The sequence below is a fragment of the Anabas testudineus genome, chromosome 10, assembly GCF_900324465.2.
Source record: "Anabas testudineus chromosome 10, fAnaTes1.2, whole genome shotgun sequence".
In the NCBI taxonomy this organism is placed as follows: Eukaryota; Metazoa; Chordata; class Actinopteri; order Anabantiformes; family Anabantidae; genus Anabas; species Anabas testudineus.
In genome coordinates this window covers 10,090,943-10,109,340 of record NC_046619.1, presented here as the reverse complement: position 1 = coordinate 10,109,340, position 18,398 = coordinate 10,090,943, and the positions used below count along the sequence as shown (strand labels likewise).

The 18,398-nt window shown below is 34.6% G+C and overlaps 1 protein-coding gene across 5 annotated transcripts; it reads right to left on the bottom strand.

Moving 5' to 3' along the window:
- Positions 1–239: 239 nt before the first annotated feature.
- On the bottom strand, positions 240–17,792 carry LOC113160272. 5 transcript variants are annotated; one of them, XM_026357447.1, is made up of 6 exons: positions 17,544–17,786; positions 3,734–3,756; positions 2,703–2,782; positions 2,458–2,592; positions 1,716–1,850; positions 240–1,428 (listed from the first exon to the last, which is right to left on the bottom strand). In XM_026357447.1, exons 2-6 carry the CDS (start codon positions 3,734–3,736, stop codon positions 354–356), a joined length of 1,428 nt encoding a protein of 475 aa, XP_026213232.1. In that variant the 5' UTR covers positions 3,737–3,756; positions 17,544–17,786; the 3' UTR covers positions 240–353. The 5 variants fall into 5 exon arrangements, with proteins under 5 accessions (XP_026213232.1, XP_026213234.1, XP_026213233.1 ...); XM_026357449.1 differs by lacking the exons at positions 1,716–1,850; positions 2,458–2,592; positions 2,703–2,782; positions 3,734–3,756 and adding exons at positions 15,408–15,542; positions 16,323–16,457; positions 16,568–16,647 and having other exon boundaries at positions 17,521–17,787; XM_026357448.1 differs by lacking the exon at positions 3,734–3,756 and having other exon boundaries at positions 17,521–17,786.
- Positions 17,793–18,398: the final 606 nt, after the last annotated feature.

The following is an 18,398-nucleotide window of genomic DNA, read 5'->3' as shown; positions in this document are numbered from 1 at the left end:
TCTAATAGTACATTTTCTTAGTTTAAACATTTCATATTATTTCTGTGTTCTACTATAATTTTATAGGTTTATGAGATTTGCAATTCATTGCATTTTGTATTTGTGTAGCCCTTACACAGCGTCCCAACTTTTTTGTAATTGGGGTTGTACTTTCTACATTTTTTCTTTGTCTTCACTTTTAAATCACTGGAGAGTGTTAATGATTTAAACACAGGCAAAAATACCAAATCACACAGAACCTCATTTAAAAGTTTTAATAATAAATGCTCGAGACAGATCAGACAACAAAGATCTAGACAAAAAACACAGAGGGGTTTGATATTAATTCCTCATGTAATGTGTGTCAAATTACATTAGCTGATATTACACTCCAACATATCCTTGTGCACATGATGATACGTCACAGGACTGTTGTTCCCCAAAATAGACGGAAGATCTTCTAGAAAACATTTCACAATCAGACTGTTAAGACTCGGTCTTATTTGTTTTTCTATAAAACTAACTGCTGAGGTTTCTATAGTGTCACGGCCAACCTTTAACAAACTGTCACAAATTTCTTTCCTGACTAGTGGGTGAAATTTGGATGATTTAATCACGTCCTCTAACCTCTCAAAATGTTGATGAATGGTGAGTTTATTCACTGTTGTAGAATCAGGATAATTTAAAAATTCAATGATTCTACTAGTAATGTTTTTAATTTCTCTCTCGAAATTACTTCGCTCTATACCTTCTAATTTACTCAAGTGTTGTTTTTTATCGATTTCTTTAACTTTGTCTGTGAAGTATTTCTTGTTCAGCTCAAAAGTCGTGTTTTTAAAGTAGGGATAAAAGAAATTGTCAGTTTCTGAGATTTTTGAATATTGAAGTTTTAAATCATTCTTTGCTATTGGTCCCCAATGTTCTTCGAATAACACACGAGTATTCGCTTTATATTTTCTGTACCATTCAGTGGATTTTCCAACAATCTGAAACATACAAGGGACAACGGGCTGTGTTTCTTTCTTTCTCGGTCTCTTCAAACATGGACTATTGTTAGTAATTAAAAATATCAATATATTTCCTGAAGTAGAGTCAATAATCTGTTTAATCTCTTGCAAATATTTGTCGATGTCTTTGACTAAAGTTTGTTCTGTATGTATATGTGGTTCATTTGTTTTGAAATCTGGCCTATCCACAGTAAAGATCTGTTTATGATTATTTAAAAGAACAGCAGCAAATGCATGTTGATTTGTCTTGCCATTGTAGCGTTGATGGTATTGTTTAAGAACAGACTGTATTTGAGTAATTGTCATTTCTGTGGATGTGTTTTTGTATATGTAATCCAGAGTAGGTATGTAAGTGGTTATATCAGTGTCACTAACTATCTGGACACTGATAATTTTGAAATTAGAATTCAAAAGATCAGTCTTCTGCTGCTGGTCTTCTTTCCTGCACGGACAGATTATTAGAATTATTGAATTGTATCAATCCATAGTACAAAATTATTTTCTAAAACATGATTTTTTTTTTTAACAGTTCACCTGCATGATTCAACCTAAATTATTCCAATGAGAAATACAGATGACATGATGGTGACCAATGTGGCAATGACTAAAATAACTATTTAATATTAAAACTAAATAAATTAAATAATTGGTGCTAGTTAAATAATTTTTTAATTTCTTGTCAATATGTCTCTTTTAAATAAATCAGAGGTAGGTACTGCTAATACTTACTGTGTTAGGGAGCATATTTTATTGAAGATGGTGACGTCTGTATAAAAGTATAAACCATAGACACTAGAATCTTCAATAACAACGAAGAAGCACCAAACGATGTTCCATGGAGGTCCAAATATAGTTTTGATATAGCTGGATAACAATGAGGTGTAAAATATTATGTTATTTATTGTCATGTTGCACAATTCACATGTGACATAACTTTAATACTATTTAAAGTCAGCTGAAGAAAAAGAAAAAATGACTATCGAATTAATTTGACTCAATTTAGAATCTGAACTTTATGCATGACCTCAGTGTCACGACTAATCAAGCCAGGATCACATTGGACAGAAAACTAACCAACATGACCGACTCATCGCTGGTGATCGAATCTTCTCAGAACTGGATAATCTGCAGTGAGCCTATTGTATTATCAACTAAAGATTCACTAAGTTTGGTTTTATTGAAGTAAATGGCAGATGTCAAGTTAGTATCAGTCCTGTTCTGAAGTAACAGCTTGTCAGTTTTGTTAAGTATGGGAAAATCTTTGCCAGGCGAAGAGACAGGAATGCAGTGCACAGGAATCACTGTTACAGCTTCACCAAAGCACCAATGAACCTTTCTGTCTTTTAAGTTGCTGCTTCAGGTTTCTGGGTATATGAAGACTGGTAAAAAAACTGTATGGAGTGGGTTGTCTGATATTTAGCAGTTCTTCTCTTGTAAATGTAATTGAAGTAAATAAACAACATTTACTTACATTATTCTTGATCCTTCTTTGTTATGTTTAGTAACTGTTGTACTGGGAATATTATTGTTGACATGAGAGTCTGTGTTGAGCACAGACATGCACAACATAAGGATCCTGTTGGACACTTCTTTGTTACCTGTCAATCTGCAGAATTTCAACAAGAGAAAGTTGAAACAGGACTCAAATTAAAATATATAATTAATGAATTTATATATGTTATATTATTTATAAGTAAATACATGTAGATACAGTACTGTTGGGGTGAGAGGTGTAGATCATTGGAGCTGGTTAAATCCATTTTGTCTGTGTCTGTGTGTTGTCCTTCTCTGCCCGGCTTAGTGAAAAAGAAGTTTATTCAGCCACAGCTTGAAATGTAGCACAAAATCTAACTATCTAACTATTACTGATGTGGTCTCTGAAATATACCAGATCTGAACTGTCTAGATTTTTAATATAGTAGGCATTGTAAACGTCAAGAAATTCTAAAACAGAAAACAGTGATGTGCTTTAAAAACAAAATTTTGTTTTATACAGAAGATTAAGACAATGAAAAAAGTAATCTCTTACAGAATTACCAATCGAACTTGTTAAAGTATTTTGTAAAAAATAAAGTCTGCCTAAATACATATGTCATAGATAGACATAGACTTTGCTAGTCTGGATGTGTGATGGCTCTATTTAAGTCCTTCACTTGGCCGACAAGATTTGACTTTTTATTGGGCTCAGCTTGAGAATTAAAATTTAAATAGTGCAAAGTATGTAACAATGCAGTAACACTTTGTATTGCTAGATGATTGTTTCACAGGTGTAAATGAATAACAGGAGTTCAGTAAGTAAAAACAGTCATGAATTTACAATTAAGTGAGTGTGTGACAAACATATACCCCTGCATACAAGTTGGAGGCTGTGACCATGAAAGAGAGCAGGAACAAAGAGAACTGTCTGGGCTCCACTGAGATATGGCTGAGAAAAGGACTCTCAACTCAAAACCTCCATTACAAAAGTAGCCACTGGAAACCTGGTCCTAAATAATGTCAACACTGTTAGTGTGAACTGTCTCTTTATATTTAATATTGCACTTCATGTTTATAGTAAAGCATGTATGTGAAATCAGGGCAAAAACTGACATTACATTAATAACAAAAAGTAGAAACAGTGAGATGCCTCGCTTGTAGAAATACATTTGCATTAAATCAAATCAAATAAACATGTTATGCAAGGCTACACCCCACAAAACAGCATCAAGATTGAAAAACAGGAGAATAAGTTCAAAACTCTTACTTACCATATTTGGTGGGAAAAGTAATCCTACCCCAGCAGGGGTAGGCAGAGCTTTTTTACACAGAATAGAAAACATGTAATCTCTTACTGTCTGATAAGACTTACTCATTTCACTTCCCATAATATTTTGCCAAAAATAAGGTCTGCCTACCCCTGCTGTTCAGGTTAGGTTTTCCAGTTTGATTGTGTGCTGGTCTTGCTATTTAAGTCCTGCTCTTGGCCAATAACTTTTTTTGTTGACGTAAACAGCTGGAATGCTGCTTATCAGGTTATCAAGGATGCACATGCCACCCACATAACCAGTGTGAGCTTTACTATTCACCATCACAGTGAAGAGAGCATTTCTGTATTTCCAAATCTGTGCTACATTGTTAAATGTACTTTGTGTACAGACCCAATGTCTAACCCCGACTCCAAAATATAATGTTTAAATTGCAAAGTGAAACCCATATTCCCAACACAGACTCAAAGAGAAGATGCAAAGATGAAAGAAACAAGTTTCACTCCCAGCAGTAATAATTTCAATGCTTAATAATGCTATCACTGCCAGCATCTTCTGGACAACAATTATTACATATGAATACTTTGCACTGTGTATGTGTAGCTTCCATGAGAGGGTATAATGACCCCCAAAATTAATTCACTAAGGAGTGGATAAAGCTCATTTGTCACTCAGAACAAGTTTGTATGTTTACATGTTCTATGTTCTTTTAACATTTTGCCTCTCAAACAAATGGCTTCTGGTGTCAGTCACATTTACCCCTTCTTAATGAAAGAGACTTCTGAATAATGCATACAGCCACCTTAGGTCAGGATTCAAGACTGTAGTACACAACGTTGTATAAGATCTTTAGTTTCTTTTCCAGTATACACTTGGCAGGACATAAGGCTCGTTTAGTTCTCAGATACATACCGTACATACATAGTCGTATTCATGCATGCAATTGTTAATACCAGAACAACTTGTTACTGACGCAGCATTGTGGTTTCTCCTTTTAACATTGTGACTCACATCAAATGCTTTTTAGCATGTTGTGATTAACTGGTGTTTATCAGTGGCTGTAAGTCTCAAGTCTATTATTACTGCAGAGGAAAGGAGAAGCTTTCATTTCATTTTTATCAAACACAGCGTTGATATTAAAAGCTCAGCTGTAGGAATGTTGTCAATCCTGATTAGTAAAAGCTGATGTAGGAGGTTACGAGAAGAACAATGTCAAGATTTTCAGTGAAATCACATGATGCTGCTTTGACTGCCAGATTGATCTGGGTGACAGTGATCACTAATAGGATGTTCAAATGTTTTTGAATTCATTTTTTAAGTTTCTGTCTACTCAGACATGTTAGAAAGTACTGTATTTTACTTTAGTTAATGTTTGTACTTAATTAAATAAAAAAGGCACATGATTAAGATATTCTTTTTCAACAACTTAGCATTTCTATCTGGTTCAAATCATTTTTGGAAATGAATTGTTAATTTATTTTTTTATGTATAGTATAGGTGGATATTTGTATATTATTTAAATTCTCAAAACTCAATTTCAAAAGAATTTCAGACTGTGTGCTGGGACAGTGATATCTAACAATGTCATAAATATGAAATAAAAAAAATATAATTTTAATACATAAAAATTAAATCAGTATGTTACATCACCTAATAATGTAGCCATTTAAAAATGACACAAAACAAGCCACTGTCTTCCACAAATCTTTTAATTTAATTCATTAAAAAAGAGCCAATACAGTGTTTTAAAGATACATATGTGACAGTTAATGCAATTATAATGACTGATTAATTAAAAAACGTTGGATCAAAATGATAAAGGTTTAAAGGCCTGCTGTTGCCCAAATGCCCTCCAATGTTATTATTTATTATTTATTTTTTGCCTGTTTTTGGTCTGGCAAATTACAGTGTTCAGTGTGTTCTTGTCCCGTCTGAAACCCAATGGAATTTCTAAATAATTTTGCTTTATTAATGAATATATTGTCCCCAATATATTGTAAAAACCACATCAGTTAAAACACCATACTCTTCAGCCACTTTACTATACAGTATAACTATACAGCATTCAGTAAATCTTCGCTCCAGACATGGGTTATTGGGTGTGTACATGTAAATCAAAATCCTCTCCACCCAGGTTCCATAATTACATAAGAATTCACTGATTTGTTCAGGGCAGGTTGTATGAGACCTTAGTCAGTTTTTTTCCTAGTATGCACGTGGCGGGACATAAGACTCGTTTACTTACTAAATGGGGCTAACTTTGGGAGAGAATTGTCAGAATTTGATTGAGAGACTCTCTGCCCCTGAAAATATCTCTCTTTACCTCATCACTGTTTCTGTGGTTTCTGTGGAAGGTGAAACGCAGTGTTACTGTGTTTGTAGGTGTTTAAAGAATCCACCACAAAGATCATTAGTTCTATAATTTCACTCTAACTTTTTTTCAAACCTTTTTTGTTCTACCTTTTAGTTTCTCTTTCTTATAACAAACTGTATTTTCACCATACATGTCAAACATACCATACATAAATAGTCATACTCATGCACGCAATTGTTGAACAAGTTGGCATTGACGTAGCTTTGTTATGTGGCTTCTCCCTTCAACACTTTTGTTTCATGAATCCCTGTGTTTTGAAAAGCTCAGCTGTATGAATGTTGTCAGTCCTGAGTGATCAGTAGGTTACTAACCATGTCAAGCGTTACAGTGAAATCACATGATGCTGCTTTGACTGCCAGGTTGTTCTGGGTGACAGTGATTTCTACAATAGGTTTCATATTTACATTTGTGTATTTGTAACTGGTAAATGGTAGTAAATGGATACAAGCTGTCACTCATCATAAAGCCAATGGCCATGTCTTCTTACTAAAGTGAACTTGAAGAATATAGTTATATAACCATAACTTACACTAAAGAGTTATGTTGCATTTATTGACTAAAAATTAAAATAATTAGTATTTGGCCACAATAACCAAAATAACCCCTGAGAGCTTTGACAATTTCACCATATCATACTTATATTTATATTTAGCTTTATATCTAGATTTATATTTTACTTTATATTTCAGGTTATATCTAGGTGTATACTGTATATTACTGTGTATATAACTTAATATCTAAAATTATTCTGCTGTGTATTTAACTTTTGATCTAGATTTATATCAGGTTTATATCTAGATTTTTTCTATATATCTAAATATATGTTTTACATTCAATTTAAGGTTATCTGTAGATTTATTTATGTCATGCAATGGTCATGGCAGGAAGTGAGACTGGATGACGTGACAAAATGTAAATGTATATTAAAAAAATCCCGTCTATAAAGAGTCCAGTCAGGTATTTTTCAATTCAATCTTCTAATTTACTTTATATTTAACCTCATATCTTCATTACATTTGAATCAAACCTTTAAACGGTTAATTGTTTCATATGTACATAGTTTTTTTTCATTTCTTTTGGAAATGATAACTATTTTATTATCAGAACATATTTATTTATCTTTCAATGGACTTAATCAGCACAGAGAGAATCGGTGTTGAAAGTCCAGAACCGTCATTGGTTAAATTACAGTATTTTACTGTTCTCTCTTAGGCTCCTGTAGTCAGTGTTGTAGAGATCAACAAACTTTCTGGAGCAAAACTCTCTTCTATCACCATCTTTGAATCAGAAAAACTGCATCAGTCAATATGCAGAACTGATCATAATTTGTGATGATGTAATTTTCTTTTGATTTTAGTGACGTTTTCATCCTTTGCTGGTTTGAATTAAATAAATTCTTTCCAAACTGGTGTCATGCATGTTTGTGTTGCAGCTGTGGGTGAAGTCGCACCAGAACAGTCCTAATAAACTGAGTGTCACACTGTCAATTTAAATATGACACCCATCTCTGTTATCACCCATCTCTGTTATCACCCATCTCTGCAGTCCACCTGCAGATTTAATTCAACCCTAAACTCTAACATTCATACTCTTTCATGTTGTTTAAGTGTGTCTTTTATTGCGTTTAAGTTGCTGCCCAGTGGGACATTATTAGTCAAAGAGATGCGTTCGCGGCTTAATGTAGTCTGTCACATAGCGACACCTGTCTATCGGCAATAATAGTCCCCGGTAACCCGGACCAATTATAGGGTCGCACCGTTTTTTTATGGCTCATTGTTTTTTATTTGCATTGCGCTATTTGCAGTTTTTGAGAGAATTGACCCCCTCTTCCTGAGCTTTTCCGTATGTTCAAGCGGACCTTGTGCTTTTTTGGGAGCACATACTTGTGCGAAAAGCTCTTCTCCACCTTGAACTTCAGTAAGTCCAAGTACAGGTCCTGACTTACTGATGATCATCTTTAAACTATACTGAGGGTCTCAGCTGCTTCCAGGTGTGTAGCAGCAAGGAGTAGACAAGAGAAGAAGAACAGTTCATGTTCTTCAATGTTTAATTCATGTTCAGAAGAAGGTTAAAGGTCAAAGAACTGTTTATACAGACATTTGAATCTGAATACAGCAGATAGAGAAGACTGAAGAAACCACATATAGTCGCCGACTAGAGGAATCTAATTATTATTATTGTCATTATTATTGTTTTATTAATTTATTACTTATTTATTTTAGTATACTTTTTTATATATATTTTTTAAATTTTGTGTTAAAAAATAAAGAGATTTTAGAAGATAGGATTTTTTTTTAACAAAGCTTTTCTTGTGGAAAACCTGATGCGGCCCAGTCTCACTCTGCTTCCCGCGTCCCCCAGGTAAATTGAGTTTGAGACCCCTGCTCTACACCCATGACTGCACTCCCACCCACATCATAAAGTTTGCAGATGATACAACAGTGGTAGGACTCATCTATGTGGAGGATAAGTTTTCACACAGGGTCGAGATGATGCTGCTGACTAGGACGGAAAATAACGTGGTTGTCAACACCATCAAGGACATTGTAAACATAATGAGTCTATTTGGGGCACGTGTGAAAATGAAACTAACGTGGGGACAAAGTTGTGATTTCCAGCCAACTTTCCTCAAACTATAGAAGCTACTTAGATGAGTAGTGTAACATTTCGGCCTAACGACAGAGAGGTTTGGTTTCCATTACTCAACTTCCAGATAACTTCCCCTGTATGACTGAAAATCACATTCACTAAAAGTGTGTTCATGTCCTAAGAAACTAAAGTTTGTGGTCACAAATGTTTAAAGAACATTATCAAAGAGAGCTTTGATAATTTAACTACAGGCAGCTACAACATATGAGCTTTTTGATATCACAGGACACTTAATATATGAAGCATCATTGTGTTGAAACTAGGCTGAAACAAAAACTACAAATACAACCAGCCCAGTTTAATCAGTGTTATTTATCACAGAATCATAGTGTATATAACATGTATAAGGAAAAAAACTTCTTCAAGGTAGAACCTGCTGCTTCATAAGAAAAAAGTTTCCATTACAATATTATAATTTTCTGTTTTCTCTTGACAAGTTGCTGTTAATTTCCAACTGTTATGTAACAACTGAATTTTTTTCAATGTATCATCCAGATTTGTTAAAAAAACTGGCAACACAAGAGTTTGAGATTGAGATGTCAATCGACAATATCAACTACTATCTTCCAGCAATATAAGACATCTCTCCTCTCAGGGATAAAAACAAACAGAGTTCTGCCAATTTGTATGATGCTGTTCTACAAATTACCACAGGGGGGCAGTTGAGAGATATGGTTCAGTGCACTGCTGTGAGTGTGTTGATCTGAAACCTATTGGAAATCCAACTTAAATACTTCAGTTTGTCCAAAGTGAGCACAGAAAGTCTATATATATAAAAAAAAGTGTGGTCTGTGTCGTAAAGGGTATGATGCAGTCTCGCTGATTGACAGATGGTGGCAGTAGGAATTTGTTTCAGTTCATTATGATAAACTGAAACTTAGAGAAAAGAAGAGGTAATACTGAAGTTTAAATGTTTAGTAGTCCACACCGGTGAAGCTGATGAATCAAATAATACTGTACCCTAAATAACTGTCATGCTGGGGCGTCCTAAGAAAACGTCCTTGTTTCTTTATTCTTTATATCACTGAAGCCTTTCATAGTTTGCATGTGGACTGTTTTCTAATATGTCAGTCACTTCTTTAAAATAAACTGAGTTTGTCTACATGATGTGGAAACTACTTTTGTGAAAAACTTTCAGTCACAAACTTTCAGTTAAGTTTCAGTTTCAGTTTTGTTGCACCCTGTCATTTTCTTCAGTCTTCGTTCTCGTTCTTTTGAAAAACATTTGGATCTTAGTTAAGTGAAATGATGATAAAGCAAAAAACACAACTGTATCCCATGAAACATTTTAGAAAACAGAAGAGTTCAAAATATGTATTTAGTTAATTGTGTGTTTAAATGTTGCTGTTGTGCCATGTGTATGTTCTTGAGTGTGTTTTGTGAAATGCTGCGCTGTGTACACTGGTGACAATAACAGCAGAACAAAAGTGAGCCTGTTATTCCCTCTTTGTGTTTGAACTGAATCTCTAGTTTCTATTAATGAGTTAACTCTGACAGACAGTGGTGAACACTGTTTTTAATAATCTTTCTCTCACTCTAGTTATGTGTTAATGAACTTGATGTTAACTAGGCCACAGACCTATGCAGTACTTTTTGGAACTGGTATGGTTTTCAACATCTCAAAATGTTTTTGCCATCAAATGGAAGAGGCACTTGTACAAAGTCACTCCTGATAATATAAATATGATTCTGAACCTTTTTGCTTGGAAACATCCAAAGTTTCTCTGAAGGTCAGAGGTCATATCATCTTTTTGTGTGTGCTCTTAAAGTGCTTCAGTGCATCATTTTAGTAAAGCTACAGTAGTGATGGGCAAATGATACAGAGGCTTCGGAGCTTGTGTCACTCTTCCTGAAGCGCAGTGAATCGAAACACTGTGTTGGAGCTTGTATCGAAACACCTGAGTCACGTGACAGATGCTTCGAACGCCATCGCTGTTTCGCTTCGTGCTTCATTCCTTCAAAATGTTTCGAAGCTTTTTATTAGCTCAGAGTCTTTCAGTTTGTTTCATTGGTTCATGGCGTTTCAATGCATTCTGAGCCAGTGACAGCTTGACAGGTTTTACAGATTTGAGTTGTTTGATGCCAAACCAGCTGTATAAGATGCATCATTATCCTTCAAATGAGGTTGTGAGGAGACAGAGATTTGGAGAGTGAGAGTACTTTGGCAAGTTTCATAGCAAACCATTATCTTTGAAGGTTTTTTCGTAAAAACACTTCACACAAAAAAATCATACAATGTTTCTGAATTCAAACACTGATCATTTGCAAAGTAGGAAGGATCTCGAAAAGCTCAAAGCTTTAAATAAACCCTTAACTAACATTCAACCCTTACTATAATTTGCATTGATTATTTGGGTTAATCTGGAATGTGTTTTAGAGTATGGGAGAGAGCATCTGCATATTTTATTGTAATGACTATATAATCATTATTTGGTATGAATGAACAAAACACTGAATGACCACACAGACTTTTCTGAACTTTTATTGCCGTCATGGGATTGAAACAGTGCCAGTGCTTCAGTCGTGCCCTTTAGAGGTTGCTATGGCTTCAGTTGTCCACCAGATGTCACCATCATTGAGGCCTTGAATTGTTAGGAAAGCCTCAATGCTTCATGAGGCTTCATTTGCCCACCACCAGGAAAAGGTGAATGGAGGGATCAGGATACGAACAAGGACCACAGTTGACACACTAGCAAATGACTGACGGACAGAAACCAACTTCAATACAAGACACAGTAATGACAAACACAAGACACCTGCTAAAAAACACACACCTGCTGCCACTCAAACCAACCAAGACATGTCCCCGGAAGAAAAAACAAAAATACAGAGACTTCTGGGGACACTGCCTCAGCTGGCCGGAGGAGGGAAACGTAACACTGTGTTGTGTGAGCTTTACTATTCAGCATCAAAGTGAAGAGAGTATTTCTGTATTTCCAAATGTGTGCTACATTGTTATATGTACTTTCTGTACAGACCTAATGTCTAACCCCAACTCCAAAATCTAACTTGACTGACTGTTAAAATTTGTATTTGGCCACAAATAACCCCTGAAGCACAATAGGCATCATTGTACATCTGTCCTTTTGTCTTCAGTAAATTCTTACATTGTTCACTTCTTCTACCCCAGATTTAGGTTTCCCTTATGTCCACTGGGGTGATCAAACACAGGGCCAGTGGACAATTAAAAATCGTGTGCATCTCACAAGTTTGAATCCTCATCTCCTCATCACGACCTGATTGTGATGGTAGAAATATTAAGAATAGAAAGTCTTTTAAGGACATAAATGGCTTTGAGTGTTTTAAGCTGTTTATTCATGTTATGCTTTTATTTTTACTATTTTTTAACATCAACTTTGAAGCTTGCACTGACCAACAGTTGTGGAAACCTTAATTAAATCTAACTTCAGTTCAGCTCATAGCTGTTGATCAGCAACCTCCATGTCCTGGCTCCTGCAGCTGTCCAGCTTTACAGGATTACCTATGATTTAATATGTTGATACTCAGTTTTAGCTTCATTTTAACCTCTGATTGCATTTTAAGCCTCACAGCTTGTAGAAGAGTTAAAAGTTTAGTTTCACCTCAGTAAGTCTGGATTCCACTGTGAGTCTGGCTCTGTTACGTTGAGGTCTCTCTTATGACATCATCCGTCATGTCAGTTGTTGTTGGAGTAGTTTGTTTAGTGTTGGCTTAGTTATCCTTCATCTAGACATCACTATTCATCACTCTGTATTAATCCATGATCATTTATTGATTTCTCTTCTGTTGTATCCACTTCTGTTGGTCATGTGATGTTAGTAATAAGTACGATCAGTGAGGTGATGCTGGACCTGAGCGTTGGTAACTCTCTCTCCACATTATAAACAGTAGTCAAAGGTGTGTTTCCAGTGTTTGGGAGGTAACATGTCTGCTTCGCCAACATCAGGAGACTGTGAGGAATTATTTTCTCATCCCTGAGCTGCTGTTTCAGATGGGGACAGAGCGTCAGACCAGGCTGTGGGTGTTTCTGAACACACTTTAGTTCTGGGATGAGCTCTGGTTGTTCAACACAGCTCTGTACGTGGTTTTCATCTGTACTGCTGTGTAAATGGCAGATTTGAAAGCACGTGAAGTAGTTCTGCACTGTTATTGCTGTCTGTGGCGTGGACACTACTACGAGCCAGTAGGAGGAGACAAATCCCACCTTAAGTGTTGAGAAAGTTACTGAAGAACATGTAAACTATGTAAATAGTAACCTTGCCTGTAGATACAGTAAGAGCTTGCTTGCCTTATTCACTCTCTGGGCTGAAATTCATTTATTATTTTAATCATTTATGTGCTTTTAGTTTAATTCTTAGTCCTGACAAATCATATCTTCTGAAACTGAAAGTTTAGACTTTTGGTGTTAGAATACATTTTACTTGTTTGTTTTGCTTTTTCTGTCTTTTCTCCTTAAGACATTTTAACTTATATTTATCACAAAGTAGAGAATCTGCAGACCGAGTTTCAACTGAGGTTTGTAAATTCACCATCTTCTGTTCTCTGGTCATAAACTGTTTTAGTTTAGTTAATTCATTGCACTGAATAAAAAGGGGCACATAAATTCACACATTCTGTCTTATTAAAATCCAACTGTGCATTTTTATCTTGTGTTCATGTTATTTTTTTTGTATTTATTGATTTTTCAGTTTGAACTCCATATTGTATACAATGATGTATGTTTGTACATTATTTGTGCCAATTTTCAAAGCTCCATGTCAAAAAGGATTTCAGTCTGTGTGCTGGGACAGTGATATCTAACAAGGTCATGTATCAGTAATAAACTACTAATAAAGGAAATAAAATCATGTCACTGTTCTCCCAGCTCTTCCTTCCTAGTACCACAACCTTTAAAATCCTGTTGCTGCCATCAATTTCAAAAGGACCATATTTCTTTCTTCAAATAGTACATTTTCAATTAGTTTTAACATTTCATATTATTTCTGTGTTCCACTATGAATAAAACATGGGTTTATGAGATTTGCAATTAATTGCATTTTGTATTTATGTAGCACTTACATTGTCCCAACTTTTTTGTAATTAGGGTTGTACTTTCTAAACTTTCTCTTTTTCTTCACATATAAACCGCTGGAGAGTGTTAATGATTTAAACAATACCAAATCACACAAAACCTCATTTAAAAATTTTAATAATAAAAGCTCGGGACAGATTAGACAACAAAGATCTAGACAAAAAACACAGAGGGGTTTGATATTAATTCCTGATGTAATGTGTGTCAAATTACATTAACTGATATTACACTTCAACATATCCTTGTGCACATGATGAAACGTCACAGGACTGTTGTTCCCCAAAATAGACGGAAGATCTTCTAGAAAACATTTCACAATCACACTGTTGAGACTCGATCTTATTTGTCTTTCTATAAAACTCAGTGCGGTGGTTTCTATAGTGTCACGGCCAACCTTTAACAAACTGTCACAAATTTCTTTCCTGATTAGTGGGTGAAATTTGGATGATTTAATCACGTCCTGTAACCTCTCAAAATGTTGATGAATGGTGAGTTTATTCACTGTTGTAGAATCAGGATAATTTAAAAATTCAATGATTCTACTCTTATTGTTTATAAATTCTCTCAGGAAATTACTTCGCTCTATACCTTCTAATTTACTCAAGTGTTGTTTTATATCGATTTCTTTAACTTTGTCTTTGAAGTAATTCTTGTCCAGTTCAAAGGTGACGTTTCTAAAGATGGGATAAAATAAATTGTCAGATTTTGAGATTTTAGAATATTCAATTTTTAAATCCAATGCTATTGGTCCCCAGTACTCTGCAAATAACACATGAGTATATGCTTCATATTTTCTGTACCATTCAGAGGATTTTTCAGAAAGCTGAAACATACAAGGGACAACGGGCTGGGTTTCTTTCTTTCTCGCTCTCTTCAAACATGGACTGTTCTTAGTATAAATCAAGATATTTCCTGCAGTAGTCCCAGTCTTCTGTTGATTCTGTTGTAGATATTTGTCAATTTTTCCTAATAAAATTTGTTCTGTATGTATATTTGGTTTATTTTTTTGAAAAACTGGCGTATCCACAGAAAAGAACTCTTCATGATTATTGAAAAGAACAGCAGCAAATGCATGTTGATTTGTCTTGCCATTGTAGAGCTGATGGTATTGTTTATGAACAGACTGTATTTGAGTAATTGTCATTTTTGTGGGTGTGTTTTTATTTATGTAATTCAGATTAGGTATGTAAAAGGCTAGATCAGTGTCACTAACTATCTGGACACTGATCATTTTTAAATTGGAATCCAAAACAAGAAGATCAGTCGTCTGCTGCTGGTCTTCTTTCCTGCATGGACAGATTATCAGAATTATAGAATTTTATCAATTCTTAGTACAAAATTATTTTCTAAAACATTATTATTATTTTAACAGTTCACCTGCAACATTCAACATAAATTACTCCAATGAGAAATACAGATGACAAAATGGTGACCAATGACTAAATTAACTCTGTATTCAATAGGAAATAGTACGCTGGATCATTATATTGGATCAAACCAGATTGTCTACATATTTAAAAATAATTGGTGCTAGTAAAATTTATTTTTATTTCTTATCAATATGTCTTTTAAGCAAATCAGAGGTAGGTACTAGTAATACTTACAGTATGATGGAGCATATTTTATTGAAGGTGGTGACATCTGTATAAAAGTATAAACCATAGACACTAGAATCTTCAATAACAACGAAGAAGCACCAAACGATGTTCCATGGAGGTCCAAATATAGTTTTGATATAGCTGGATGACAATGAGGTGTAAAATATTTATTGTAAAATAGTTATTTATTGTCATGTTGCACAATTCACATGTGACATAACTTTAATACTATTTAAAATGACTTTTGAATTAATTTGACTTAATTTAGAATCTGAACTTTATGCATGACCTCAGTGTCACACCTACTCAAGCCAGGATCACATTGGACAGAAAACTAACCAACATGACCGACTCATCGCTGGTGATCAAATCTTCTCAGAACTGAATAATCTGCAGTGAGCCTATTGTAGAGTATTATCAACTAAAGAGTCACTAAGTTTGGTTTTATTGAAGTAAATGGCAGCAGAACATGTCAAGTTAGTATCAGTCCTGTTCTGAAGTAACAGCTTGTCATTTATGTTCAGTAGGGGGGAAGGCTTTTCATTTATTTATTTTATTTCTGTTTTTATAAGCACTTGACATGTTCTGTCATTGTACATTTACAATGACAATAAATGTGTGAACCTCTGTTCATCTTTCCTTCTTTCTACTGACCTGTAGATATTAACCTAATAGGTTGCAAAATCTTCTCTCAGCTCTTCCTTCTTAGTACCACAGCCTTTTGTTGCCTCTGTCCTAACTTTTCTGAGACCTGTTGCTGCCATTAATTTCAAAAGTACCATATTTCTTTCTTTAAATAGTACATTTTCTCAGTTTAAACATTTCATATTGGTAAAAATAACTGTATAGAGTGGGTTGTCTGATATTAAGCAGTTCTTCTCTTGTAAATGTAATTGAAGTAAATAAACAACATTTACTTACATTATTCTTGATCCTTCTTTGTTATGTTTAGTAACTGTTGTACTGGGAATATTATCGTTGACATGAGATTCTGTGTTGAGCACAGACATGCACAACATAAGGATCCTGTTGGACACTTCTTTGTTACCTGTCAATCTGCAGAATTTCAACAAGAGAAAGTTGAAACAGGACTCAAATTAAAATATATAATTAATGAATTTATATATCATATATTATTTATAAGTAAATACATGTAGATACAGTACTGTTGGGGTGAGAGGTGTAGATCAGTGGAGCTGGTTAAATCCATTTTGTCTGTGTCAGTGTGTTGTCCTTCTCTGCCCGGCTTAGTGAAAAAGAAGTTTTTTCAGCCACAGCTTGAAATGTAGCCCAAAATCTAACTATCTAACTATTACTGATGAGGTCTCTGAAGTATACTAGATCTGATCTGTCTAGATTTTTAATATAGTAGGCATTGTAAACGTTAGGGCAAGAAATTCTAAAACAAGAAAACAGTGATGTGCTTTAAGAACCAAATTTTGTTTTATACAGAAGATTAAGACAATGAAAAAAGTTCGAACTTGTCAAAGTATTTTGTAAAAAATAAAGTCTGCCTAAATACATATGTCATAGATAGACATAGACTTTGCTAGTCTGGATGTGTGATGGCTCTATTTAAGTCCTTCACTTGGCCGACAAGTTTTGACTTTTTATCGGACTCGGCTTGAGAATTAAAATTTAAATAGTGCAAAGTATGTAACAATGCAGTAACACTTTGTATTGTTAGATGATTGTTCCACAGGTGTAAATGAATAACAGGAGTACCTGCATACAAGTTGGAGGCTGTGATCCTGAGAGAGAGCAGGAACAAAGAGAACTGTCTGTCTTACATAAGGACTCTAAAGTCTCTCAACTCAAAACCTCCATTACAAAAGTAGCCACTGGAAACTTGGTCCTAAATAGTGTAAACACTAATAATGTGAACTATTTTTTCATATTTAATATTGCACTTCATGTTAATAGTAGAGCATAGATATGAAATCAGGGCAAAAACTGACATTACATTAACAACAAAAAGTGGAAACAGTGAGATGCCTCGCTTGTAGAAATACATTTGCATTAAATACATATAATATAAGGCTACACTCCAGAAAGCACCATCAATTTAGAAAAACAGGGAAATTCAAATTAAAAATTAAATTACAAAATTCTGACTTACCTTACTGGGCCAGAGAAGTTGACCCACCCCAGCAGGGGTAGGCAGAGCTTTTTTATCCAGAATAGGAAACAAGTAATCGCTTACTGTCTGATAAGAATGACTAATTTCACTTCCCAAAATATTTTGCACAAAATAAGGTCTGCCTACCCCTGCTGTTTGGGAGCGTTCACACCTTAACTTGTTCGCTTTGGTCCGAATGAGTTGATGACTTTGTAACTTTGAATTAGTTTCTCCTCGGTTCGGTTTCGTTTCACACTGAGTGAAAATCCAAGCGAACGTGAACTCGTCACTTCAAACTACGTCAGAACGTCCTCTCCGCTCATTGGTCCGATTGTTTCTGCCGTGGCAGAAAAGTAAATACCGGAAATCTAAATAGTGCAAAGCTCCGGTTTGTAACAGTGCACTAACACTTCATATTGCTTAGATTATTTATGTTGCACATGCCACCCACATAATCAGTGTGAGCTTTACTATTCAGCATCAAAGTGAAGAGAGTATTTCTGGATTTCCAAATCTGTGCTACCTTGTTAAATGTACTTAGTGTAAACTGAAACCCACATTCCCAACACAGACTCCAAGAGAAGATGCAGAGATGAAAGAAATAAGTTTCACTCCCAGTTCTCTTGTTCTATTTGACGTTAATCCATCCAATCACTGCCAGCATGTTCAAACTAAGCTGAGAGAGTAATTTTCTATTTAACCTTTAATAATAACATTTAATATTTTACTTTACATCACTTTATACTTTTTCTTCTTCTTTCTTCTTATTTTTTATCTTGAATTATGTTTTACTTTATATTTAACATCATATTTATATTTAGCTTTATATCTAGATTAATATTTTACTTTATATTTCAGGTTATATCTATGTATATATA

What these genes read in the sequence shown, in the direction of transcription:
- LOC113160272 (XM_026357446.1), bottom strand. Translation starts at nt 3,850, where the DNA reads ATGGGAAGTGAAATGAGTAAGTCTTATCAGACAGTAAGAGATTACATG. An exon ending in CTACACCTCTCACCCCAACA is followed by an intron (nt 2,593 to 2,702) that starts GTACTGTATCTA and finishes GAAATTCTGCAG; the next exon opens with ATTGACAGGTAACAAAGAAG. An exon ending in AAAATATGCTCCCTAACACA is followed by an intron (nt 1,429 to 1,715) that starts GTAAGTATTAGC and finishes CTGTCCGTGCAG; the next exon opens with GAAAGAAGACCAGCAGCAGA.